Source organism: Ovis canadensis, chromosome 17, assembly GCF_042477335.2.
Source record: "Ovis canadensis isolate MfBH-ARS-UI-01 breed Bighorn chromosome 17, ARS-UI_OviCan_v2, whole genome shotgun sequence".
NCBI classification, from domain to species: domain Eukaryota; kingdom Metazoa; phylum Chordata; class Mammalia; order Artiodactyla; family Bovidae; genus Ovis; species Ovis canadensis.
This window is the reverse complement of record NC_091261.1, coordinates 79,151,084-79,178,148: the sequence shown is the minus strand read 5'-3', so window position 1 is coordinate 79,178,148 and position 27,065 is coordinate 79,151,084. Positions and strand designations below refer to the sequence as shown.

Here is a 27,065-nt window from a genome sequence, read left to right as displayed (position 1 = left end):
AGGAAACTACACACCCACAATCCCCTTTCCCTTAGAAATCTCAGTATTTTTGGGGGGGGGTTGTCTCATCTTCGTGTTAGCCTGACAGCATCTCAGAGGTGCCCAGAGGCATCACTCCCAGCCCTCTTTGCAGAGGGGGAGCCAGGAGGCAGGGAGTGGGTATGCAGCGAGCGACCTCACCGGGAGGTGTCTTGATTTCTTCGGCTCAGAGGCAACGTACCAGGTGCTATTCTGGGCCTACTACTCCAGCAGGGAATAGGCATCATGTGGGAACTGGGAGGGGACGAGGTGGGGGTTCCTCTGTGAAGGCTCAGGTCCTGGCGACGCTCAGTGGCCCCGAGCCGGCTCCGGCCTCCCTAGCGGTGCCGGGATTGCGGCCGCGGCATGCTGCCGTAATGCAGTAATGACAGGCTGCCAGGGAGCCCCGCGCGGCCCGGGAGGGGAGAGAAGCCCTTGACCTCCCTCTCAGCTGCCTGGGCTGTCCGAGAGGGAGATGCCGGAGAACACGCGGATGGCTCGACTGTCTCTTCCCCAGACGAGCAAGAGAAATTGGATTAGACACGGCTGCAGCAACCGTCACCAATCCCTTTCCCCCTGGAGTCCTGCTGCCAACTCGTCGTTACATCCGTGGGTGGCTCCCGACCCACTCCTCCAAAGCGAAGGCTTCTGGGGTGGCCAGCCCTGGGGACGGCTGGAAGGCACTCAGCTCAGGCGAGGACCACAACGGAGGACGAAGTTCTGGCAGGGATGCCAGAAGGGGCCACTCAGGGCCCCTCGTGGGGCCGGGCTGCAAATGCCACAGTGAAACACCCAGATCCTGTGGCAGATTTGGGTTTATAGCGTGGTCAAAGCAAATGAAAAACGACACACACAAAAAAGCGGAGGAGAATTCAGCCTGTCTCCCCGGTTAATTCCAACCCCACTGAATGGTGATCTTGACATCTGTGAGAGCACATTGTTATCTTTTGGAGGTCAGGGGTTGGCTTAAAAAAAAAAAGGTAAAAAAATTGTCTGGACAACTTCAGATGACCGGTATTTATAAGGTTCTTTCTCTAGCTTAGGACTAGGTAGGAAATCAGACTATTTCCAATCACTGCAAATGAAATGTGGCAGTTTCTGGATACCCGAAACTAACACGACGTTGTAAATCAATTATACGTCAATTAAAAAAAACAAACAGAAATTTATTATTTATTGAACAAAAATAGTTGAATTAGTTACTAACTCTATACATTTAAAATGAACAAAATAGTGAAGTGTTTAAAAACTTCCTAATTCTCTAGCTTTACAACTTCATACATCTTTCCAATATATATATATGAAGCTGGTTTTATATATATATATATATATGTATATATATACATATATATATACATATGTATGGCTTCCCTGCTAGCTCAGCTGGTAAAAAGTCCACCTGCAATGCAGGAGATCCTGGTTCAATTCCTGCATCGGGAAGATCCTCTGGAGAAGGGATAGGCTACCCACTCCAGTATCCTTAGACTTCCCTGGTGGCTCAGATGGTAAGGAATCTGCCTGCAATGCAGGAGACTTGGGTTCAGTCCCTGGGTTGGAAAGATTCCCTGGAGAAGGGAACAGCTACCGACTCCAGTAATCTGGCCTGGAGAATTCCACAGACTGTATAAGTCCATGGGGTTGCAAAGAGTCCAAAAACATGACTGAGTGACTTTAAACAAAATCCCCTAAGCTCAGAAGGGTAGTTCTCAACCCCAAGGGTGAATGGCACGCAGCCCTGTGACCACACGGGGCCCCCTCTGTCCTGTAGGCAGCACCTGGGCTCCTGGGGATTCCACATGCTGCCCACCACCCCCCTTCCAGAGCTGGAAACGGGGACCCCGGAAGCAGAAGTGCCTGGAGTGACCATCCAGTATGGCACCCTAGTTTCCAGGTCTGGAATTGAGGGCAGGCGAGGGGTGTGGGAAGGTCACTGGGCGATGGAGACCCAGCACACAGCCTGCATCATGGGAAGCACGAGGGGGGTGCCCAGATGAAGGTGCAGTCAGGGGTGCTGCCATCAGCCCGGAAAAGGGGGGTCCTTTCCCCACCGACACAGGGATAGGGCTGAGGTCCTAGACATTAGTGGGGGCAGAGGCCCATTTCTCCTGGGGCTCCCAACGCCCACCACTGCAGGGGCTGGAGCGACGAGCAAACTGAGGAGGCCCAAGACCAACTTTTTACCGTTTAGAATTTTTATTAAAACAATCATTTAAATTACAACAGTCCGCCAGAATAGAAAACAGCCTTCCCTGGTCCGGCTCTGACAGGAGGCCCCATGGGAGGGGGAGGGTGGTTTGATGTCTTTGAAAACCGAGGGAGCTTCCCTGGAAGCCCAGAGGGGCTGGCCTGGCCCTGGCGCAGCAGCCATCTTCCCACCAAGGCCGCCCCCTCCAGGGGCCGCCGGGTCTCAGCCCTGTCAGCGGGCGATGCTCAGTCGCTGTGGCTGGTTGTCAGCCTCAGGACAGGCTGTTTGGATTCGAAAGAGAAAAGAGAGGGAGAGAGAGAAGCCTGTCCCCAAGACTCAGAAGGCAGTCACTCAGGAAGCGTTATGTAAGGCCACGGGGGCCGTCCAGCAGGGACCGCACACTGCAGAGGCCCCGGGGCCCAGGAGGGGTGGCAAGCAAGTCAGTGAGGTGGTCTGCGTGCGCCCACCAAGAGCCGCCGGTGCAGCCCCACCGAGGGTCACTAGCCCGGTGCTTCCGCCCAGTGACCGTCAGGGGCGCTTCTAACCCAACGATCCCAGGCAGGGCCCTGCTCTCGGTGGAGGTCAGGGGCTTCCTTAACTGGACAATCCCTCAGCTCGCCCACTGACACATCACAGTCGCCTCTGCTGTGGGCATGCGCCCTGAGAACGAAGCTCCTCTTTCAAAGTCCTTCTTCCACTCGGGCTCAGGACCCTTCGGAGGGTCCCATCCTCTCCGCCTGTCCATCTCCGGGAGGTACCCGCCCGCCCTCGTCCCCGAGGAAAACTGCAGTGTTCCAGCCGGCCCCCTCCCACCCCAAGGCAGCTCCCCTACACGGCTCAGATGCCAGCCCGCTCCCCTGTGGTCAGAGACTTCAGACACACAAGCAGCAGTTAAATAATAATAATAATAATAAAACCCCCACAAAGCCCGACAACGTTTTCATAAATGACCACCATGCTCTGGGCCCACAGCCATTGTTACAGACAACCTACAGGTCAGGGAGGGGTGGTGAGCCTGAGGAGACAGCTGGGCAGACGCTAGAGGACCCCCACCGGGAACCTTGTCTCAGGGTTAGAGGCCATGGAGGGTCAGGGGAGACGGAGGGGAACCTCCCAGCCACAGCCGTTCTTGCCTAATGTTCAGAGTCCCACCCTGCACGTCCCGAGGGGCTGGCTGCCTGGGGGCAGGGCAGCCCGAGGCGGTGGCGGCCAGCCCAGGACAACCGCTAGGGCAGCTCGACCGTGGAATCTGGCAGGATCTCTGTGAGCGTCTCAGTCTCTCAAAACCACTTAGGATGGCCAGAGACCACCTCTGCCCCCAGGAAATCTCTGGGCCCTCACAGGTCTTCACGTAGGAAGCGTCTTCTCACTGGATGAGACTTCCCTCCTGCCACTCTGCGCAAGAGCCCCGTGGGAAGGACGTAAACAGGCTGGTGGGTCCAGCAGGCCATGGAGGAAGAAGGGCGGGAGAGTGGCCCCAGACTGAGGAGCGAGTGTGGGCCCTGGGGTGGGCGCATGGCAGGGGGGCGTCACGTGCCAGCAGGCGCCGAGCACTGACTATGCCTCCCCATCCCCACCTGGCCCGGGGGTCACCTGCACCCCTCCCCCCACAGCCCAGGGAGCATGTAAAGTGAAGTCTCTGGGGAGACGAGGGCAGCAGGAAAGGAGGCCCGGGCACCATCACGGGTAGGGGGTTGTGTCGGCTCGTGGCCAGGAGGGAGGATGCTTCAGATCAACAAGACAGACCGCGGCCAGTGAGACATCCCTGTGAGGCCTCAAGAGCCCTGCAGAGACCCCAGTCGTGGCTGGGCTGACTAGAGCGACGGGGAACCCCCTCGAGGCCCTGCCACGTGCAGGAGAGCATCCAGCTGGAGAGGCCCACCCCGCCTACCTCTCAGACCTGGGTCTGAGCGGGCAGAAGAGAGGCAGTGAGTGTTTCGTAGGGTGCAAGTTCCAGGTGCAGGCCTGGCTGGCCTCCCAGGCCCTCTGCCAGTAGCCAGTCCTTCACCACAGCTTGGGCTGGGTTTTCCCCGGGCGCAGCTGCGTTCCCACTCCCCACCACGGGCAGCCAGAGCACTGCCCCCGGGGGGTGCCTGGGCCGACCACCCATCTCCGGGCTCTTCATGGCCGAGCTCTCCAATGACGTGGAGTAGGCGGGCCACTCTGAGCCACCTTCTCTCCATGCCAGCTCCTTACTAGGGAAGGAGATGAATGTTCTGGAACCCTGGGGGCAGGTGTGGGGGATGGCACCAGCCTCTGGGTCTCCAGGGGGCTTGTGTACTCCCCTCCCTACAGCCACTTCCCAGCTGGGGGACCGGGGCGGTCAGCCGGGGCGGGGGAGGTGAGGACAGTAAGACACACACTCCAGGGTACTTTGGACGAAGGAAGCATAGGATCCCACATCAGACAAGGAGAGACAAATACTCCTTAAAAAAGACCTAAAGACTCAGGTCAGGAGAACTAGAACCCCACGAGAGAACCCTCTGCAGGGTCATAGTTCAAGGCAATTGCACACGAAAGGCCTGGGCTCTCCGCTCGGCCCGCCTTCGGGCGGCTCCCGTGGTGTCGGGCCCATCCCGTCGGTGCCAGGGGCAGACGGGCAGAAGCAGCCGATCCTGGGGTGGCCGGGTCACTTGCTAGAGCTCTTCAAAGAAGGCCACTCGGGACTTGGCGCTCTGCAGGGTGAGCTGTAAGGAAGCAGAGAAGACGGTAAAGGCGGGGCTGGCTTCTTGCCCTTTCACAACAAGACATCCTCCTGCCTTGGGGACTAAGCTCGAAGCGGGTTTGGAATGAAAGGGAAGACGGCTCGAGAAGCCAGAAGCCGGTGGTCAGCCCCAAGCAAGTTTCCAGAGTCGTCCAAGGACTCGGATTGGGAGGTGACCTGTGAGGACACTCAGGAGGGAGGGATGGCTGGCGGGTGGACGATCCCAGGGCATTTGAAGAGACTCCTTCATCCCCGCCTTGTGTCTACAAGGCGTGCTATCCACGCCAGGGCTCGAGGGTCAGCTCAGCAGTGCTGACGTCTCAGTCCTCAGGCCCTGGGCGTGCCGCTCGGGCAAGGTGACGGGCCTCGGGCGGGGCAGGCCCGCGTCACGTGAGGACCAGCTCATCTCTTCTGCTCCCAGTTCCCCAGGGAAACCCAGAGCCGACTTGCCTGTGACCTGGCAGCTGAGAGGGCGTTTCCATCCACAAACTGGGATGGAGGGCCCAGGCTTTCTAGGTGGGGCTGGTTCAGGCAGGGAGGAGGCAGCACGTGGTGGCTGGGGATGCTCTGGGCCCGAGGCCTTTCCTGAGAGGCAGGAGCCCGGCGAAGAGGTGGAAGGGAAGGGGAGGGCCGGGGGAGGAGCTCCTGGCTGGCAGATAAGGCCTGAACTTGGGTTTGCGACCTCTCGGGGCTGCCAAACCTTGATTCCCAAACCCCGCAGGCCCCTTGCCAGGAGCTCCCCAAGCTGAAGCATCTGGCGTGGGCACCCTCCCAGCGCCCGGCTCTGCTCCTGAAATCAACCACGCCGGCGAGACTGTGCGTGCCACGTCCAGCTCTGGGACTTTGCTAAGGAGAGTTTCTGGGGATGGGGACACAGAGCACACACAGTCCATCCACCTTCATACCCTCGAGCCTCTCGGCTTAGTGCTGTGCACACAGTGGGAGCTCGGCTTGTCGAGTGAGCAAAATGCAGGTGTAACTGCAACAAATGGTGAGATGCGGGGGAAATTTGAGAGTTCCCCACTGGGCTGGAGAGGCCCAGGTGCTAATTCTCCATCACCAGCTCGCGGTGTGGCCTCAAGAGACATGCCTGACCTCTCTGGGCCCCTTTTCTCTGGAGTTCAACCACAGGGGCAGGCTAGATGGCCTGGCCTATTCCCTCATTCAGAGACCTCTGGCAGCCTCTGAATCCAAAGAGCTTGGCTCTGTGAAGGGCGGGGGAGGAAGGCTCCAACCCAACCACTTCACCATCAAAGATGCACAGCATCAGTGCACTCGAAATGAGACAGCTTGAGAGCCGGCTCTTTAAATCCTGCCAAATCTTTTGGCCTTGAAGTTCCCGACTAACAAGCTAAATGCAGGGAGGCATCTGAGCTGTTTCCTTCAGTGGAACCAATTTCTGAAGCCCTTTGGAAAGCCCAGCTCTAACTGGAATGCAGAGAGCTTTCATTTCTTTGCTGAGATGGAACTCCCTCTAGAAGGATGGGCTTCTCCCTAAACATAACAGCGGAGAAGGACCGGGAAGGACACGCTCGGTGATAATGGGAACCAGGATGCGGAAGAGAGAGCCGGAGAGCCGCTGGGACAAAAATCGTCCTGGGAGAGAATGAGCTGAAAGGGGTGGAAGCCTGTGTACCACTCAGGTTCCTCCAACATGCCCGGGGAGCCTCAGGTCAGCTCCTCTGAGGACAGGGGCCCCGCAGGAGACACACTTTGCCACACACCCAGGCAGTCACAGGCACAGCCAGACCGCCTGACCCAAAGCCCACCCGGGCTGCTGAGCCGCAGGGTGGTCCTGACGGTCCCTTCCTCACAGGGTGATCAGAAGCGCCCGATGACACGCTACGGCTGGTGGTCTACGGGGGCACTAAGAGGAGATCATGTCCCTCCTCCCCCAGCTCTGGCTCCTGGCCTTCCAGGGATCAGGGAGCAGGGCAGAGCACAGGTTAGAAGGGGTGCAGGTGAAGGGGAAAGGCTCATGGCCGCTGAGATGGGGCAAGCAGATGCCCCCGAGGAGGGGGGCCTGGCCACTTCTGTGGGCGGGGAGCCCGGCCTGTGCAGGCCTCCGAGAGCCTGCTGCCCATTTGTACGACGGTGGCGCCAAGAATTCCTGGATTGTCTACACAAGCTGCGTGCCGGCTGTCCCCTCGAGGTGCCAGCACCAGACTCCAGCTACTCACTCCAGCATGAGCTTGTCAGGAGGCGAAGCCCTCTTCGGGTGGGCAGCACACATCCCTGGACCCCAGCCCACACTAACCTCTTATCTCGCAAGAGCGGCAATTGAGCCACAGTCCAAGGAGAGGTGTGGGGACTGACCCAACGCCCAGGCCATGCGGAAGCAGAGAGGTGCCCCGGACACACGGCCTCGGCAAGAAGACAGTACTGTGGCCTCTGGGCTGCTGGACGGACGGGTGGGGCCGCCAGAGGTGGCCGACGTGGCCGCTGACACCAAGGGCCCTGGGATTCCAGCCCTGGCCCACAGTCAGACCTGCCCCCATCGCTCCCTCTTTCTGCACAGCTCGTGTAAATGTAAATCCTGTGTGAGTCGCTCAGTCACTCCTCTGTCCGTGGGATTTCCGTGGGATTTCCCATGCAAGAACCCTGGAGTGGTTTGCCATTTCCTTCTCCAGGATCTTCCCCAACCAGGGATGGAACCCGGGTCTCCCACATTGCAGGGAAGATTCTTTACCGTCTGAGCCACAGGGAAGCCATGGCAGCTCCAATTCCCACAGGAAGCCCGTCATCAGAGGAAAATCCCGCACGAGCTGACTGGCGCCGCTGGAACCCTCCCAGTGGCCACGGCGGCCTCTGCCTGCCCCAACTCAGCAGCATCCTTCATCTCAGGCATCACGCCGTGATCGTGGTCATGCTGGAGAGCAAGCTGGGGAGGCAGGTGGCGGGAAGGTCTGCAGGGAGAAGCCTGGGCTTCTTTCCTCCATGTGGGGACTCAAGCCCAGGGGCTGGGAGACGCGCCCTTGGGGTCTGCCAGCCACGCTCCCAGCCCCTGGGCTTGAGATTACTCCCCTCACCTGTGGGATCCCTGACCGCCAGCTCTTTCTAGAAAGCTCCCTGACTGTCACACCGACCGTGCAGCCTCAGGCAGGATGCGTTCCTAACCAAGGAAGGGAAGCCCTAGCGGAAACGGCACATAGCCGGCCCTTTGTAGCATGAACTGCCCCTGTGGTCGTCTCCGTAGACTCCGGGAGACGGGCTCACAGAGGCCGGGACCCCAGCCACCGTCTCACCCCCCCAAGGTGTACAAGCCACTCAAGTGTTCCGTCCACCTTCCTGGCTCTCCGCCTAGCAGGCAAGGGACCACACAGGCGATGATCCGACCGAGGCCTTGCGTCCTGCCCTGTCGCACGGGAGAGCTGAAGCTCATCCAGTGAGCCCACCCCCAACCCTGCAGTCCCTTGGTGATCCAGCAACATGCGTCATCACCCCCAGAGGGACTGCTCGGGGTGGGGGTGGGCAGCGCCTCCAGGACTGGGGCTAGAGGAGGACCCCCCCCACTTCAGTAGACAGAGGAGCAGAAAGCCCTGGGGACGTGGATGGACACAGGCGGCCTTGCGCACACAGGCTGCCCCGTCCAGAACCGCGGGGTCCACTCCACCTTCTCTGAAGCCTTCTGAGGACGCGCGGCCTCAGCGGGTCCGCTCGCCGGCGCCCCGAGGATGACAGCAGGCCATGACGGCTCCTCACCGGGCTCAGGGCTGACCGCGCCTCTCTTCCCGCTGTCTCCTGACACCTGATTCGGATCAGCCGTGTGAATAACGCAGGAGTTAAGTTCTCTCTCTCGACTGAGCCGGCTGTTCAAGCCTGTCACTAACCCAAGCTCCATTCCGAGCAGACAAACTTCCTCTTCTCTGCCGGCTGCAGAGCTGGACAGCGTGTTTTTCACTTTCAGGGGGTGTGTGTGTGTGTTGCGGGGGGCGGGCATCTGGTCCACCTGTGGCCTGGCCCCTTCTTCCTGCCCAGCCTTAACACACACAAGCCCGGCAGAGTCGCCTTCCTGCTCCTGCCCACCTCCCCATGGCACTGCCCGTTGTCTGTGACTGCCACCGGGCTGGGCAAGGGCAGGACAGGGTGGGGGTGTCACCTGGGTGGGGTCACCTGGCAGGGCCGAGACCTCTGCACACCACCCAAGCTGTGTGCAGTGTGAGCGAACAGACACCTCCAACCAGCTAATAAACGAGTTCAGATCTGGGAGCCACATCTGTGCCCTTAAAAAGACGGGAGGTTGGCTCCCCTGGCCCTGGGAAGGACCTGGTAGCCAGCCACCTCTCCCGGACTCAGGCACGGGTAGAAAAGACAGGCTCAGGGGCCTCCAGCTCAATGGGCGAGGACTTCAGGCAGCCCTCTGCCACTGCCCGCTCCTGAGAGAGAGCCCCCGGAGGTCTAGAGACAGCAGCCCTAGACCTAGCAGGCCTTGAGACAAGCACCAGGCTCAGAGGGGGCCATCCCGCCCTGCAGGGAAGGCTTCCAGCTCTCAGGCTCCTCCAGCCTCATTCATTCCCAGGAGTGCCCCCTGCTGGAGGAACACAGCCCCCCAGCCTGGTGGCTGCCAGCGCCCTCCTCCCCAGCTCTCCTCTAAAAGTCCTTTTGGGGTGGAGGGGGCATGGCGGGCACTGCTTCCCGAAGAGAAGGGAGAAGAACTAGATGTATTCCGGCTCGGAGCCTGCGGCGGCGAGGCTGCCTGATTAAGGCTGAATTACACTTTCATCAGCGCATAGAGAAAACTGATTCACAAGGCCACACTGTGATAATCTGGCTCCTACAGAAAAGGGGGTGGCGTCGGGGGTGGGGGTGGGCAGGACACAGAGCCACTGGGGCGATCAGTGACAAGATAGCGAGAAGACGCTTTACAATTAAGCTGGGAGAGCAAAACTAATCAGAGAGCCAGGGGTCCTCCAACTAGTTTCTGGGGGCCTCGCCTCAATCCACTCATCCCTGTGGGCAAGAGAGAAAGGCGGTGGGGGTGGGTAGTGGGGGACTCTTATTCATTTTAGACAAGGAGACCCACAAGGCTGAACCCGTTTCAGACACTAACCTAACAACTCCAGGGGGCCAAGACCCTGCTCTTCCCATAAAAATGCAGGGGAATCGAAATGCAAGCCCTAAAATCATGTTACACTTTCTGTCCGTCACTACATATTGAGAACAGAGGAGCTGGGGGGCGGGGCGGGGGCAGCACAGATGCAAAAGGACAAGCGGCTTCTCCACCACTTGGAGCAGGAAGGTGACCGGCAAGTCCAGAAGCAGCAGTGAATTCCCACATAATCTCTAGCTTGGGGTGTGATCAACATTCCCCTTCCGGAGAGAAGCTGAGGGGGCAGGGTCGGCAGAGGGGGATGGTGGCTGGGAACTGGCTGGATTAAGGGATTCTGTCACCTTGCTGGCTGACAACTTGCACCCGAGTGCCATCTGGGGATGTGTACAGGGGCAGAGAACTTGTCCACATGCTTATCCTGAAATGGAGGTGGGACGAGGGGCCGAGTCCACCACCATGAACAAATCCAGTTTGGCATCAGCTACTTTATCTGCTTCTGGGAGAAATCTGCCTGGGAAAACCCAGAGGGTGCCTTTGGTTTATGCATCCTTTAGGCTGAATGGCGCCTGGAAACTGGCGTCTGCCGGCATCTCTGGCTGTCCGGGTGATGCTTGGCTTCTCCACCTGGAAAATGGACTAATCAGCCCGCTTCACCTCGCTGGGCACAGGGAGGCTGACGGACGGGCACGGAGCGCTCGGCATGGACACCTGGGGAAAATGGTGCAGACAGACCCATGTCTTTTCAAATCGCCAACATCAGAAGGGAAATCACGGCAGGGATCATCAGAACAGAACTTCGCACCCGCAGAATGAGTTTACAGGCAGATTTGTCCCTCCTGTGGCTATGGTGATGGATCAGGTGCTGGAGGGAAGCGGCATGGACGCGTAGGGTCCGTGCGGAGGGACCAGATGAGATGTTTGACTCAAACATCAAATAAGGCCGGCTGGTGCCCTCGGGCACTTCCAAACGGGGGCAAGATATCCTTGGAGGGCAAGGCAGGCTTTGTAGGCTCCTCAACACCTCCCACAGGGAATGGGCTCACGTAGGTAAAGCCCACCCGCCCAAGGGAGGGGCTGGATCGTGGTCTTTTGGCAAAGAGGCTGAGCCAACTGGGTCCCTGAGATGGGTCTGGGGGCACTGAGCATGTCAACCACACCAGCAGCACAGCCTGTGAAGCGTCCCGGGTCCTGGCAGGCAATGCAGAGAGGCTGGCCGGTGGCTTTAGCCAGGAGGGATGCCTCTTGTGCGAGTCCACCCTCGCCCTGGGGTTGATCATGCCCCTGGTATTTTAACTGCTGCACTTGACTCCCAGCCCTGCAGCTCCAGAGGGAGTCCCTGCAAATTGAAGACGTCACTGGTCTTTTATGTCTTCCTGATCTCAGAGCAGCAGCTGGGCTTCAGAGACGTGTTGAGGCTCCTCACTGCCACCTCCCCACCAGCAGAAACCACAGCAGGGCCTCAGTGGTTTGCACCACTTATGGAGGAAATAAGCTTTCTAAGCTCTCTGACCTCCAGGATTTCTCATCTGTCGACTGCCTTTGAGATCCTGTGCTTCTTCAGAGGGTACAAGACACGAGGACAAGCTTGCTGGCGCTCAGACCAGCCCAGAATGACGCCGTCCCTCGAGAAGGGGTGGGGTGAGGGGTGCGACTGCGGTGCCACCTCCACAGTGCGCTATGCAGCTAAATCGCACCCGGCCACCGCGCATCTCGTCGGCCCGGTGGCTCTGAAGGCAAGAGGCTCAAGCCCCGGACACCGTTTCCCCCTCCCCCAGCCTCACTGCCGGACCCCACGCCCTCGTTCAGAAGACCCAGAGGCCAGGAACACGTGCCTCTGTTGCTCTCCTCTCCCCATCCCCGCCACCCCGAGAATGCCATGGGTCTACGTTCCCAGGGGCAGCCTTTGATTGCTAGTGCCGCTCAGACTTGGATGCAAACGTCAAACCAGTTGTGCTGATTATCGATCGGGAGAAGATGCAAAAGTGCAGCGAAGATCAGTGGGAGCAGAAAAATGCGGATCGCACAGCACCATCGGCGTGGTTCGTTCTGGCTTTTTAAAAGCTTTCACCTCCCAACACGTGGAAGCTAAAGCACCACTGGATGCGCACGTCTCGCGCTGTCACGCAAGTGTGGCGCCTCCCAGCCCAGGCTCCCCAGCAGGTTTGTTTCTTTACGTAAGTTCAAGCCCTCGCTGAGTTTTTACACGGAACTGCGTGCCATGCTGTGCTCAGTCGTGTCTGACTCTTTGTGGCCCTGTGGACTGCAGCCGCCAGGCTCCTCGGTCCATGGGATTTCCCAGGCAAGAGTACTGGAGTGGGGTGCCATTTCCTTCTCCAGGGGATCTTCCCGACTCAGGGATGGAACCCGTGTCTCCTGTGCGCGTGCGTCTCCTGCGTCAGCAGATGGATTCTTTACCACTGAACCGCTTGGGAAGCCCACAGGGAACTCACTGAGTCCTCATAAACATCCTGAGGGGCAAGAACTGTTTTATCCCCCTTTTATAGGTGAGGACGCTGACTTTAGCAAAAGCTAAGGATTATAGAGGAAGGAAGTGGCAGAGCAGCTGGCCCCGGCGAGGCAGACTGGACTGCCTCTCTGCATCGCCACAGGAACATGGTAACCCCTGCCCCGGGCAAACCCTGGGAATTTAGCCTAAGTGTCACCAGCCCCAGAGGGTTCTGCTGAGACGGGTCAGACACAGGCCTCGAGGGGGAGGCAGAGAGCAAAGGGGGAGGAATACGGCCAAAGGGAGGGGAACCAGTCTTTCCTCGAAGGAATCTGTGATCACAAGACACGAAAAATGAAACAAAACAAAGTCAGTGCAGGCTGGTTTGAACCAAGATTAACGACGAGCTCCAGGACAGTGGAAACTCTTCGGTTCACCCCCGATCTGCGTTTCTCACCCTAGACTTTCTAGATGGAGCTGTGCCCTTGACAGGCTGGGTGCCCACATCTCAGAGCCTGCGGTGTTTCTCATCATCTAGGCTCACTCTCAGAGAAGGCGATGGCACCCCACTCCAGTACGCGTGCCTGGAAAATCCCATGGACGGAGGAGCCCGGGGGGCTGCAGTCCATGGGGTTGCGAAGAGTCGGACATGACTGAACGACTTCACTCTCACTTTTCACTTTGATGCATTGGAGAAGGAAATGGCAACCCACTCCAGTGTTGTTGCCTGGAGAATCCCAGGGACGGGGGAGCCTCGGGGGCTGCCGTCTCTGAGGTTGCACAGAGTCGGACACGACTGAAGCGACTCAGCAGCAGCACCAGCAGGCTCACTCTGGCCCAGACCACAGCCCAGACCACAGCCCACACACAAGGCCAGAGCCACCCCGGCGTAGCAGGTGGCTGGCCGGCAGGCTTGGTTACTGGCTGCTGGAACCACCAAAGTCTAGAATGTGCCTCCCCTCCAACTTCATATGTAGCAAAAGCTACCACTGCTTGATTTGTGATGCTGAGATTAAGTCCAGCTGTGTTGAGAGCCAACTCCATTTTATTAACCCTTGATTAATCTGAATTCTGGGTTAACCGGAGCTTGCAGCCAGCCTACTTTGAAAACAAGTTCATATCAAGACATTAAAAAAAAAAAAAAAGGCGTCTGTGCATGTCCTAGGAGCAGTACACGTTTGACTGCAAATCAAACCTCATTTGTCTGTAATCACAGCTCAGTGAGGACTGACGGTCAGAACCAGGCCCCTGAAGAACCGAAACGTTCTGAATCATTACAGAAAGAAGAGACAAAACCATCCCAAGGTAGAAGAGTACAGTCACAGAGAATATCTGACAGCCCAGACTGAAACAAAAAATGGGCTTTCCGTGGGCCCCTGTGCTCGCCACGGGGCCCAGGAAGCTACCGTGGGCCCACCCTGGGTGCTGTGCCACCTGGCCCACTCATTTCATGGTTCTCACTCCTGCCCAGCACAGAGCATGCACCGCTTGGAGACGGGGTGTTCAATGCCAGCACGTGGCGTGAAAGCTCGAGAAACAGGAGCCCGCTAAATAAAAGTGTCACACACAAATTGTGGTTCACACCAGGGGTTCCTGGAACCACTGACAGATCGAATCCATCTTATAATGAGATCCATCTGGGACTTTAATAGCTAACCTCTCCCGCTTGGATGGCAACCACAAATAGGATCTCTCCTGTGCCAGATCGCACTTTGATACAAAGCTTCCAATGGGCTTGTTTTATTCTGGGAGCAGAAACCATGGTGAGGATAGCAAAGAACATGTCCACATGTGACCGCGGGTGTCGGCGGGCTCCCTGGCGCGGGTGCTGCCGGGGTTCGGCCGAGGAGCAGGGGGAGAGTGCCATTTTACTATTGTATGCAATGAATTCTCTCCACTGCCTAGACCTGTGGGGAGAATAATGAACTGTCGCAGGAGGAAAGCAGCAATCATTCAATTAATTCACTTGGCGAGCGCTGACTGCCCGTCGGCCAGGACTGCGCCGTCCCGACGGGAGTTCCTGCCGAGGTGGCCGTCAGCGCGCTCGCTGGTGGACAGACAGTCCGCTGAGCCTGACCGCGGCTCAGCCCCCTGTGCTAGCGGTTTGTTTTACTTGAAAAGAGAATAGATGTGGACAGAAACTGGGGGTTGGGAGGCGGCTCTAGAGGAAGGCAAAGCGGCACGGGCAGCTCTCCCCGCCCCACCCCGGTCCCCCGACCAGGAGCTGCCAGGTGTGACCGCGGACGGGTCTTCAGAGGCTGTCACCACATGAAAGGTCACGATCTCCAGTTAAAAAGACACCCAAACAGACCCCGTTCCCATGCCAGGGTTATTTATCGGAGGGGGACGCCACCAAGACGAAGGACTTGAGACACACCTGACCGGACAAGAAGCCATGACCTTCCCCAGCCCAACAACGACACACGTGAAGGAAGGACGGCTGGGCCGGCAGCCCCGGGACATGCTCTTCCGAACGAGGCGGCCCCCAGGGGCCTGGAGGTCGGCCTGGCCCCACGGGGGGGGCACCTGCTTTCAGACTCAAGCATGCTGCGGCCAGGCCCCAGGTGCCGCCTGCCCCGCCGGGGAGGGCTGGGCGCGGCCCCGGGGACACAGACAGGCAAGCTCATGCAGGGGTTAGTACCACAGAGGGCAGTCCCATCACCACATACAGAGTACCTGGGCATAACCTACTGTGAGGGCTCAAATGCAGATAGGTCTTCTGCCTTGGGCTTGAGGCTAAACCAGCAAGATAAAAACGAAGAAAAACAGAAAACACACCCTGTGATATCAACAATGTCACGTGCCATTTGCAAAATGCTTTCAGCCCGGGTCTGAGACTGCGACTGGTGACTTCACGCGTTTGTTTTTTACGGCTTGGAAACGGGGATCTCTACAGCTTTCAGCACCCCGGGGGCCGTGGGGCAGCTACATATAGCCTGTGCCCGGGGCGGCAGGGGAGAGAGAGTGGAGTAGGGAGGGGTCCGAGGCAGCTCCTTGGAGGCCCCGCCGGCTCCCTGGCCAGCTGGTCCTTCCTCCTCTCTGCCCACAGGCTGAGGCCTCGCTCTAGCATCCCTCTCTGCTCAGAGTTTCAGACGTGGGTCCAGGAGGGAAAGCCGTTAAGTTACAGAAGCTGGGGGAAAGAGGAGCTTGGATGGTGGGGAGGTCTCTTCTTCCCGGTCGTGCTGTTAAAAGGAATTCTCTACTTGGTGCCAATGCTAACTGGAGTCAGGAGGAAGGATTTGGGACTCCCGATTGCCCCCCTGTGTGATGGCAGGTACACACATCTCAGGGTTTTCAGATACAGCTTAACCACTGAAAATAGTCCTCCAACTGAGAGACTAATTTTAAAGGCTCGGGTAAAGGGTACAAAATTAAACACATCTATCACCACCTAAGCTCACTGAAGAGCCTTGTCGTACTGACCCCCGTGTGACAGGTGTTCCTGGCTCTAGGGGAAAGTGTCAGGAGCTGATGTCACCTGGAGGGAGAGGACCTTTCTGCTCTGCCCAGCAGAAGACAAGTATACTCTTGGGCTGACAGTGTGGGACTCAGCTTCCTCCCAAGGGCTGAAAGCCCGAAACATCCATAGAGAAAAAGACACGAAACTTGTTAGCAACATAAATGGGAGTCTCATCTTTTAAAACATTAAGGTTCTTCCAGACATTTCTTTTCAAGTCTGGACGAAAGCTTAACATTCAGAATTTGGTTCTGAATCAAGAACGGAATTTTACAGTCCTACGCCGCTTAGACACACAAAAAGCTGAGAGGGAGAGGCCAGTCTCAACAGCCTCCCTTTCATTTTGCTTTCTCATTAAGTGAGGTAGCTCCCTGGGCAGAACTCCCCTCGGCTTGAAAGACAGAATTGCTTTACTGCTAAATGATGGATCGAAACCTGTCCTGTAACCATGATTCATCTCATCAGAGCTCTTAACACAAGCTCCCCTTCCATCAGGCCAATGGGTTCACAGTCATCAGCAGAGTAACTTCCCTTCCCGGCGTGATTCAAAAAAAAAATTCCCTCAACTAAGTACGTGTCAAAAAAAAACACGACACCGGTGTGACGCCTCGGCTGCCGAGGGAGCCAGATGCCGAGCCCACCCTTGGTGAGTGGCCATCCTGAGCGTAGAAGTCGGGCGGCCCGGTACCTTTTTGATGGTGCTGTGCTTGCTGCCGCCGCCACCCCGGTCGGAGCTCTCACTGTGCAGCATGTCCAAGGCCGTCTCCCGCTCCTTGAGTCTCAAGGCCTCGATCTCGGTCTTGAGCTCGTTGAGCTGCTCCTGCAGGTGCTTGCTCTTCTCCATGTACTCCACCCTGCCGGTGAGAGGACAAGCGTGTCACGGGGCTGGCAGAGGGCGAGACCCGCTGCGGCTCAGAGGCCACAGACCCACGAGCGGCTCGCCCGGGGACCCGGAGCCTGAGCGAGGGGGTTCAGGTCCCTGCTCGGCCCTCCACAGGCTGGTCCCTTAACTGCTCTGCATCTGTTTCTCGCCCATGAAGCAGGGATGATGATCACAGAGCCGAGGTCAGGATTAAGCAGAAGGGGGCGGAGGATAGCCTCAGTAAGCTGTCCTACTGGTGGTAACGGCTAACAGAGAGCTTCTAAGTTCTGTCCAAGAAACAACATGAGAAGCCAGCCTCCCAGAACCAAGAACAATGTCCTCGTCTCAAAACGGAAGTCGCCCAGTCACGTCCGACTCTTTGTGACCCCACGGACAGTATAACCTACCAGGTTCCTCTGTCCATGGGATTTTCCAGGCAAGAACACTGGAGTGGGTTGCCTTTTCCTTCTCCAGGGGATCTCCCAGACCCAGGGATCCAACCTGGGTCTCCTGCATTGCAGGCAGACGCTTTACTGTCTGAGCCACCAGGGAAGCCACGCTCTTCTTGGAGAAGTGACTCCATTCTGGTGGACCTCTCGGACAGGCCGTGGCCCCATCCCTACTTGCTCTGGGCCATCATCTCCTAACGACAACAGATGCTCACACAGCCAACACCAGAAAGAGAAAGACGCCCGCCACCATCTGCAGGCAGACACGCTGTGAGGGAGGCCACTCTCGGGGTGTCTGACCACCTGGGCGTGGCCAGGCAGACTGGGCCCTCCCAGACCCAAGGGGACATTCTGCAGGGATTCCCAAGGCTGGTTATGCACTCTGCCCAGATGCTCATGGGGACTGAGTAAGGAAACATAAACTGTAAAAGAGCAGGGCACGGACAGGACACAGCTCACCCCCATCGCGACCAGGTAACGCTGAACATGCCTAGGATGCGGAGAAGGGGGAGGGGAACTCACGCCGCGGGTGCCACAGTCAGACACTGGGGCCCTCTGTCCTCAGGACACACTGCCCGGCCTGGGGCTGCTAGGTGCTCTAAGTCTGGGCTCCTGTTGATAACAGGAACACTAGGCCTGCCTCTAAAGTCAGCTGGTGGCGATGAAATGAAATGAATGCTAAAGAACTGTGTCACCAGGCGCCCCACGCCAGGTAGCTGCCGTGACAGTCCCCTGGCCGGGGTGGCACGGCTGGCTGATTTACCTACGGCTCAGAGCAGGGGACCCCGGTTAGATGTCCTTTGTAGGGTGGAGGTTCCCTTCCATCTCAGGGCCATGTCCCCCGACCATAAAGTAAATAAGGAGGTCCGCTCAGGGCGGGCTGAGCTTGGCCGCCAGAGAACACAGCTAGGAAACAAGTTCCACCGCCAGGTCAGAGCACGACCACCACTTGAACAGGGTCTGACTGGCTGGGAGACCCCCAACAACCAGTCCTAGACTGTGGGTGAGCTCGGAAGCCACTGTAAACTCCGGGTCACCCATCAGGTGTCATTTTTATCCTGGAAGACTGCATGCTGGTCTATCGCCCTTCATTTCCAATCAGGAAGCTCCTCTTCCAGTGGGCAACTGTGAACGTATTAGTCGCTCAGTCGTGTCCAAGTCTTTGCGACCCTGTGGACTGTAGCCCGTCGGGCTCCTCTGTCCACAGGATTCTCCAGGCCAGAATACTGGAGTGTGTACCCATGCCCTTCTCCAGGGGGTCTTCCCGACCCAGGGATCGAACCCAGGTCTCCTGTGCTGCAGGTGGATTCTTTACTGTCTGAGCCACGAGGGAAGCCCACAAAGGGGGAGCAGCCGGGAGAGACAGGCAAGAGTGCTGCGAGGGTCCGGTGGGCAAGGACAGAGCAAACCTTCCTGGGGTCAGGGACAGGCTGCCCACGTGGGGCCCCAGGGAGCCAGGGACTCCGTACTTCTCTTTCTCTATCTCCATGGAAAGCCGCTTCATGTCGGTGTCCTTGAAGTCGAAAGACAGGCTGTCGCCGACGAGGTTGAAGCTTGCCATGTCGGGAGGCAGTGGCGCTGGCAGCGGGTTCATGGGCTGTGAAGGAGAAACCTGATCATCAGAAGGGTTGGTTCCCCAAGAACGGAGGGCACCGCCGTGTCACCCGCTGACCCTCCAGAGGGCACAGAGGCCCTGGGCCCAGCGCGCCCACCCCTAAAGCGGATGGAGGTGAGGCAGCGAGACTGGACGACGTTCTCCTCCCAGATCAGAGGGTCACCTGAAATGCAGCCCCAACAGACCTCTCCCACCGCCTGCCCCACAAGGCTGCAAGTGGTACTGTTTACTACTCTTTGGGGCCACTCTTTTGTACCTCCTGCTCTGTCCCTCTGCTTAAACCATGTTGCTTCCCTACACACCACGCTTTCGAGGCCCTAGAATGTTTTCCACTGCTCACTTTGCCGTGCATTTGCTTAACAGTCACCCCGAGGGCCTCGCCAGGGAACCTGAGGGCTGGGAGGCCGGGGAACCTATGAGGCTGGAGGCAGGGTGGCTGGCAGCCCAGGCTCACCGGGTACGCGGGCTTGGTGGTGATTTCCAGCAGCTTCTGCTTGGCCCTTCGCTCTGCCTCCCGGGCTTCCTGCAGGTCCTGCTTCAGCTGATCGGCTTCCTTGGCCCTGCAAGGAGAGGAGGGGCCGTCAGCTCCACAGAAGACACAGGAGCTGGAGGTACGCGAAAGTGGAAACGCTCTAGGAAGTTCAGACTAGGAACGAGCCAGTGTTCATCTGATGGCTGTGGGACAAGGACACCCAGAGCCTTGAATCGTCTTTGCAAAGCACAGACCACAGTTCTATCCTTGGACCTGGCCGTGAGCCAGGGTGGCCTGTCCAGCCCCACTCCCGCCTATAGAGCATGGTGAATACTGCTGTCTCCCCAAGCGCCTCTCAAAAAAAAAGAGGAGAAGCAGCATATTGTGTAAGTGTAAGAAAAGTCTCATGTCTCCTCAGCTAAAAGCAGCCTGTGAATAAGCTTGGCAGTTTTCCTGCAAACACAACCGTCCAAGGGCCAGAGGCTCGGTGCAAAGGCACGTCTGGACTGCGGTCCACAGAACCAGAGAACAGCATCCCTACACCCGCCTGGCTCCAGCCCCTCTGGCCGTGCGGGAAGGGGCCTCTGGCCGGCCCAGGAGATGGACTGGCTGTGGGGGCACCCGCTCACCTCCTCTCTGACTCCTCGGCCATCTTCAGTGCCAGCACCTCGGCCTCCAGCACCTTCTGCTCCATCAGGCGCTTCTCCTCCTCCGTCCGGATAGCCGTGGCCTTGATGCGCTGCATCTCCTGCTCGGCCTCTGCCGCCTTCTGGGCCAGGAGCTTTGCCTCCTCCTCTGTGATCTGGGCCTTTTCGGCCAACAGGTCAGCTGTCTCCTCGGACCGCATCTGCAGAGAGGAGCACAGTTCAGCGGAAAAATGGGGGGTCCCGTTCCTGTCCTCCCACCCTGCTCAGGTCTCAGACACCCAGGTCAGCAAGAACCAGTGTCTTGGACATCCTGGGGCCCTGCTGGTCCCCAAGCCACACACTTCAACTGCTGAGAAGGCCCTTCAGGGGGTCCATCCGCGGGGGCCCATTTGAGCTGAGGCTACACTTTATGAGGGAGAAAACCAGCTTAACTCTGTCCTTCTCTCTCTTTAAATAAGGGGTTCGAAAGCAGGGCGACTGTGCCCTCATGGGACACATCACAGTGTCTAGAAATGAATTTGTTTGTCACAAATGGGGAATCCAGCGGATAGAGGCCAGGGACACGGCCAACCAGCCCTCAGTGGACAGGACGGCCCCCACCAGGGGACCACCTGGCCAGATGAGCGGGGGGCCAAGGCTGAGATACCCCGGGGAAAGGTGACCCATGGTGAGTGAAGTTTGCCTGTCCTGGGAGGCTGAACTCAGCCTAAGCCTGCTCCTGCAAACATAGGTGGAAAGAAAGCAATGTTTGTTTTAAGCCGAAACGTCAAAGCAAGTGGCTACTCCATGGTCTTTGGGGCCTGACCCCAAGCCCGAGGGAGGCCTCCTGGGACCCGGCCCCGCGGGCATCACCAGGGCTTTTTAAGCTGAGACGTCACAGCGCGTGGCACGCCATGGTCTTTGGACCCCGACCCCAAGGGGGGCCTCCTGGGACCCGGCCCCGCGGGCATCACCAGGGCTTTTTAAGCCAAGACGTTACAGTGAGTGGCACGCCATGGTCTTTGGACCCTGACCCCGAGGGAGGCCTCCCAGGACCCGGCCCCGCGGGCATCACCAGGGCTTTTTAAGCCAAGACGTTACAGTGAGTGGCATGCCATGGTCTTTGGACCCCGACCCCGAGGGAGGCCTCCCAGGACCCGGCCCGCGGGCGTCACCAGGGCTTTTTAAGCCGAGACGTCAGCGCGTGGCACGCCGTGGTCTTTGGACCCCGACCCCGAGGGGGGCCTCCAGGGACCCGGCCCGTGGGCGTCACCAGGGCTTCGTTGGCCATTGTTGCCTCTTCCTTCATCTGCAGCAGCCGCCTCTCCAGCTCGTCCCGCGTGCGCTCAGCCTCCTCTCGCATCTGCTTCTCCCGAGCGAGGCGCTGCCGTTCCATCTGTGGGGGAGGCGCGGCCACTGGTCACAGGGGCCCACGACCTGCGGACGCCCAGTGCCAGAATCTCCCTCTGAGGACCCTTTTCCTCCCTGCACTTTAGGGACCCAGCGTGACTCCCCTTGCCCACCAGCCTCCATCCTTCTGAACCAGCTTGTCGAGTGGCAAGCCGTGCTCCTTGAAAAATCACCGAGCGGTAAATGAACAAGCAGCGGAATGCCGAGCCAGCCTCCCCTGGGATGGACGGGCGCGTTCGTGCATGGTGGGTGTGGAAGCAGCTACTTGGCCAACGCAGTCCTTGTGCAGGGAGGCCGTGGTGGCCCTGCTCTGCGGCTCAAAGGATGCGATACAGGCTCCTCCCAAGGGGCAGCTGCAGAGACAGACTGCGTTCTCCCCTGCACCCACAGACCCCTCCCACACCCCTAGTCTCATCAGCAAACGGCTCCACTCTCGCCTCTGACCCTTGGCGGTGACGTCGTCCGTGTGATGCATTAACAGCTCGCATGCTGTACTTTACAGGGGAGGCAGCGGCAGCCGAGGTACAGACCCCACAGCCTCATGCGGAGGCAACTCCCGAGCCAGGCCTGCGACAGGAAGGAGCCAGGAGGGGACGGGGCCCGCTCCTTGTGGCACCAGCACTAAGCCACCACTGCTGCCTCCCTGGCCTTCTGGATCGCTGAATTAATTGGGCCACATGCCGAGCTTAATAAGGGGAACAAGAAGAGGACAAGTGCTATTCTCTGTGATCTTAGGGCCCTAGCTGAGTTCAGAAAGCAGGAGCCAGAAGTGACCACTGCACTATTTTCTTCCTTAAATAATTAAAGCACATCTAATGACTTATTTCTTGCTTTAACCTTTTCCCCAACTCAAGATTTCTAAGACTGCTGCTTTTTCTAAATACTAAGCAAAAAAAAAAAAGGCATTGGGCATCGAAGGAATAATGCAAAGACAAGCAATAAAATCCTATAAATTCTTCTCCAATTTTCCTCTTCCAGGTCAATGAAAAGCTTGGCCAATTTGTTCTCGATTTCTACCATGTGAGAATTTCCATTATGTGGATGACTAGATCCCCATTATCATCTGCTTGAAAAACGCCTACAATCCCTTCTGCTCCCAGCACTGCACCTTCCCTGAGACCTCCACCTCAATCATAAGGAATGTCCCCGTTTGCAAAGTGGTTTCAGCCACAAAGACCCGCAGGTACAGTGTGTCCTTTGATCTGAGACGCAGAAGACAGATCCTCAGCTCCACTTGACAGATGAGAAAATGGAGGCCTGGCAGGTTAAGTCATTCACTGGGGTCTCAGACTAAGTCCCATGTGTGGCACCAAGGTCAACGTCTGTCCTGCTGGGCCACGGAGCCCCTGACCTGCGGCCGCCAGATGTCGGGAACGCGCGTCTGCCGTCCTCCCAGCAGTGTGGGTCAGGGGTGTGTTCATGTTACTCTCTGCACAGCCTGGAGGCTTACACGCTTCCTTGCCCTGTTCAGATCTCTAGCTTCTGAGCTCTGCTCTGCCCATAAGGAGGGTAGAGAGGGATCTTTTTGAAGTTGCCTCTATGACCCTGCACTGGCCCACAAGCATTTCTTGTCCAACAAAACCCATTCCACTGCCCTCCCCCACCCCACCTCGCACACACACACTCAAAGCATCCCAGTGAGTATGTCTATGGCCTGACGTCTCAAGAGAGCAAAGAGATGGAGAGCCGGGAGCACAATGGATACAACTGGGCGTTTTGTCCTAAATCCCAGGGCTGGGAGCCAGCCTCTTTGGAGGATCCGAAGTTGAGAGCTACACACAGACTAATCATCACCCTCCGAGCCTGCAAGTCCGAGGGCAGCTGATTGCAGCTGCTGTTCCTCTGTCTGGTGGTTCATCCACAACCACGACTGACATTTGCAGCAGCGAGGCTCACATAAGCAGTGTGGGTTTCGGTGAGTCAGAAAGGTCTATGAGTGGAAAACAATGGTGCGGATGGTCCAGGCTGAGGATAACGGATGCTAATGGAGGCTCCCGGCACCTCCCACTGTGGCCGCTGTGCTGCCCGGCCTGACCTGCAGCGGGGAAGTGCGGCCGGGGTCTAATTAGCATTCTATCAGCGGGCTGCTGGGTGCACCCTGTATTCCATCACCAGCTAATTAGAAAAGAAAAAGTCTGGGCACAGGAGACGGGCAGGCAGAAAGAACGAAAGCTTAGCTGCACGGACCAGAGATGGATGGATGGGTAGATGGATGGCTAGAAAGATAGACGGATGGATGCGTGTGGGCTTGGCTATCTCTGCCCGAACTTGCGCTGACCACGCTTCACGCACTCCACTGGAGAAGTAACCAGGGACGTGTCTTTGAGATACCCTGTTACAGTTTACTCCTCATTTCCAGAGCTGATGTCCCACCATCATTTCATCGGCCAGAAAGATCCAACAGGGGCAACATGAGAGCAGGCACTTTCATGATCAGAGCTCGGCCACCCCTGACCTCCGGGCCGAGGCCCCCATGGGGCGACAGTAGCAGCTCCAACACCCGCTCACCTGCTTTCTAGCCTTCTCCTCCCTGGCCTGGGCTTTCATCTGCTGGACTTCCAAAGAATCGGCCTTCCTTCTCCTCATAAACAGGTCGTGATTCCCAATACACAGCTGGAGAATCTGCGGCCAGGAAAGCAGGGGACGTGTGAATACCCGTGGACACAGGCTGTGTGCAGGGCTACACGGAGACGTGCTCTGAACTCCCGGGCAGCGACTGCCCGTGCACACCAGTGGGCACACACAGACGCAGAAAGCACTTGACTGGCTACTAACAGGAGCGTGGAGGGAAAAAACATGTATCACACAATATACGATGGAGTACTACACAGCAGTGAAGTATGCGGTTAGTTACTCAGGACCATAGTTTTAAGCATCAACATGGATAAATCTCAAAAAAAAAAAAAAGGTAAAAAAAGGCAAGTAACAGAGGAATACAGTTGACAGCACATATATACATTTCAAGAACATACAAAATTTGCTAGTATCCTTGTTTTGCCATACGTGAAATAAAAGTTCTTGACTATCGGGGGGGTGGTACTTAGCACACAGCTGAGAACATTGGTCACCCTTGGGGAGCAGAGGGCTGGTGGGGTGCCAGTGTGGGAGGGGGTTCCCACAGTGATGGGAGTGTGCTGTTTTTCTTTTTTGTTCTGCCAGACTGCATGGTGGGTGGAACTTCGCCAACCAGAGACTGAACCCATGTCTCCTGCAGTGAAAGCACAGAGCCTCAGTCAACCACTGGGTCACCAGGGAAGTCTGGGAGCGTGGCACTTCTTAAAGCTGGGTAGTGGCTAAGTAGTTGTTTATTTCTGTCATTCTTTATTTCTTATAGATACATTATACTTATCCTTTCATATGTATGAAGTACTTTAATAAAAATAACTTAAAAAAAGTTCCTCATCACAAAATGTAGATTTGACTTTTTGCTGGTGGTGGTTTAGTGGCTAAGTCATGTCCAACTCTTGGGACCCCATGGACTGTAGCCCATCAGCTCTTCTGTCCATGGGATTTTCCAGGCAAGAATACTTAGGTGGGTATTCGCCACTTCCTTCTCCACGGGATCTTTCCGACCCATGGATAGAATCCAAGTCTCCTGCATTACAGGCAGATTCTTTACCAGCTGAGTAACCGGGGAAACCCGTAAGTGTGACCTTCCAGTGAAGCTGGAGAGAAGTCTTTCAAGGCTGATCAGGAAAGCACATACCAAGCGGGTTATCATTTTACACCTCACAATGTGTCGCTCTGATACTGGTTCAAAAAAGGCTTTCACTTTCTCAGAAAAACTACAGTCCATAATAATAAACCAGGATCTTAACTTACCAGCTTATTGACACGAAGCTTTGAGGAGTTAAATTTGAAGACGTCGATTTTCTTATCCAAAGGCTTAATGGTAAACTGAAAGGAAAACGCAGAAAACAGCTTCAGTTTCCGACAGCCTAGAGCGCTACCACCAACCGGGCAATTCCACAAAGGTGGCGACCCCCTGGCAAAGATCCTTGTCCCAGGACGTTCAGGATCCTGGAAGCTGGGTTCTTAGCACCACCTTGGGCTTGGAAACTTGAAGTTAAACCCTAGGTGGGCCCGACCTTGAGGCCAATGCTGGACGGGCCACCCCGGAGTCTAAGGCAGCCTTCAGGAGGCTCTCAGCCTGGCCAGAACTAAACCAACCACCGTCAATGGCTCGACAGGTCACATCAATCATCACTGCCTCGCTGGGTGGCACAGATCTCAAATCCTCAGAGTAGGAGGGACATGCTGCTCTTAGACAAAGAACATGACAGAGAAGCTAAAAGGTAGGAGGGAGGGGCATTCTGGACAGGGCGAGTAATAGAAATAAAACAGAGATGGGGAAATGAGCACCGTGTGGGAATGTGTGTGCATGTGTGTGTATGTGGTGTGTGCGTGTGAGAGAGAGAGACACAGCATTAGCTCTTCGATGACCAAGAGAAAACCATGGGAGGGGCTTCCCTAGTGGCTCAGTGGTAGAGAACCCGCCTGCCAATGCAGGAGACACGGGTTCGATCCCTGATCCGGGAAGATCGCACACGCCCTGAAGCGACTAAACCCGCGCGTCACAACCATTGAATCTGTGTTCTAGAGCCTGGGAGCCGTAAGTCCTGAGCCCACACGGCGCAGCTACTGAAGCCGGCGTGCCCTAAAGCCCACGCTCCCCAACAAGAAAGAAACGCCGCCGCAATGAGAAGCCTGCGCACCTCAACCAGAGAGCAGCACCTGCTCCAGAAACTGGAGGAAAGCCTGTGCTGCGATGAGACCCAGCACAGCCAAACAGATAAATGAAGTTATAAGTATACATATATAAGAGAAAACCCATATGCAGAGTACATCATGAGACACGCTGGGCTGGAGGAAGCACAGCTGGAGTCAAGACTGCCGGGAGAAATATCAATAACCTCAGATATGCAGATGACACCACCCTTATGGCAGAAAGTGAAGAGGAACTAAAAAGCCTCTTGATGACAGTCAAAGAGGAGAGTGAAAAAGTTGGCTTAAAGCTCAACATTCAGAAAACGAAGATCATGGCATCTGGTCCCATCACTTCATGGCAAATAGATGGGGAAACAGTGGCAGACTTTATATTTTGGGGCTCTAAAATCACTGCAGATGGTGACTGCAGTCATGAAATTAAAAGACGCTCACTCCTTGGAAGGGAAGTTATGACCAACCTAGACAGCATATTCAAAAGCAGAGACATTACTTTGCCAACAAAGATCTGTCTAGTCAAGGCTATGGTTTTTCCAGTAGTCATGTATGGATGTGAGAGTTGGACTGTGAAGAAAGCTGAGCACCAAAGAATTGATGCTTTTGAACTGTGGTGTTGGAGACGACTCTTCAGGGTCCCTTGGACTGCAAGGAGATCCAACCAGTTCATCCTAAAGGAGATCAATCCTGGGTGTCTTTTGGAAGGAATGATGCTAAAGCTGAAGCTCCAGTACTTTGGCCACCTCATGCAAAGAGTTGACTCATTGGAAAAGATCCTGATACTGGGAGGGATTGGGGGCAGGAGGAGAAGGGGACGACAGAGGATGAGATGGCTGGATGGCATCACCAACTCGATGGACTTGAGTTTGAGTGAACTCTGGGAGTTGGTGATAGACAGGGAGGCCTGGAGTGCTGCGATTCATGGCGTCGCAAAGAGTTGAACACGACTGAGCAACTGAACTGAACTGACTGAAACTGGGAGGAAGGCAGGAGCTGGGGGTGGTGAGGTGGGCTGGGGATGGACAATCAGCAAGGCTTAGATTTGGTGT

The 27,065-nt window shown here is 56.8% G+C and overlaps 1 protein-coding gene across 7 annotated transcripts in view; it reads right to left on the bottom strand.

Annotated features, from left to right (window-relative positions):
* Positions 1–2,192: 2,192 nt before the first annotated feature.
* NF2 (NF2, moesin-ezrin-radixin like (MERLIN) tumor suppressor) overlaps positions 2,193–27,065 on the bottom strand; it is a 71,165-nt gene continuing 46,292 nt past the window's right edge. For 2 of the 7 annotated variants that reach the window (XM_069557233.1, XM_069557237.1), the window contains exons 9-16: positions 25,117–25,191; positions 23,803–23,916; positions 21,158–21,280; positions 19,888–20,105; positions 19,241–19,346; positions 18,641–18,768; positions 16,549–16,714; positions 2,193–4,890 (exon numbers count right to left, since the gene is read on the bottom strand). In XM_069557233.1, the coding sequence (XP_069413334.1) occupies positions 4,840–4,890; positions 16,549–16,714; positions 18,641–18,768; positions 19,241–19,346; positions 19,888–20,105; positions 21,158–21,280; positions 23,803–23,916; positions 25,117–25,191 (981 nt within the window). In that variant the 3' untranslated portion in view covers positions 2,193–4,839. Of the gene's footprint in view, positions 4,891–13,430; positions 14,311–15,011; positions 15,140–16,541; positions 16,715–18,640; positions 18,769–19,240; positions 19,347–19,887; positions 20,106–21,157; positions 21,281–23,802; positions 23,917–25,116; positions 25,192–27,065 lie in introns of those variants that run through there. The other 5 variants (XM_069557235.1, XM_069557234.1, XM_069557236.1 and 2 more) reach the window with 5 other exon arrangements.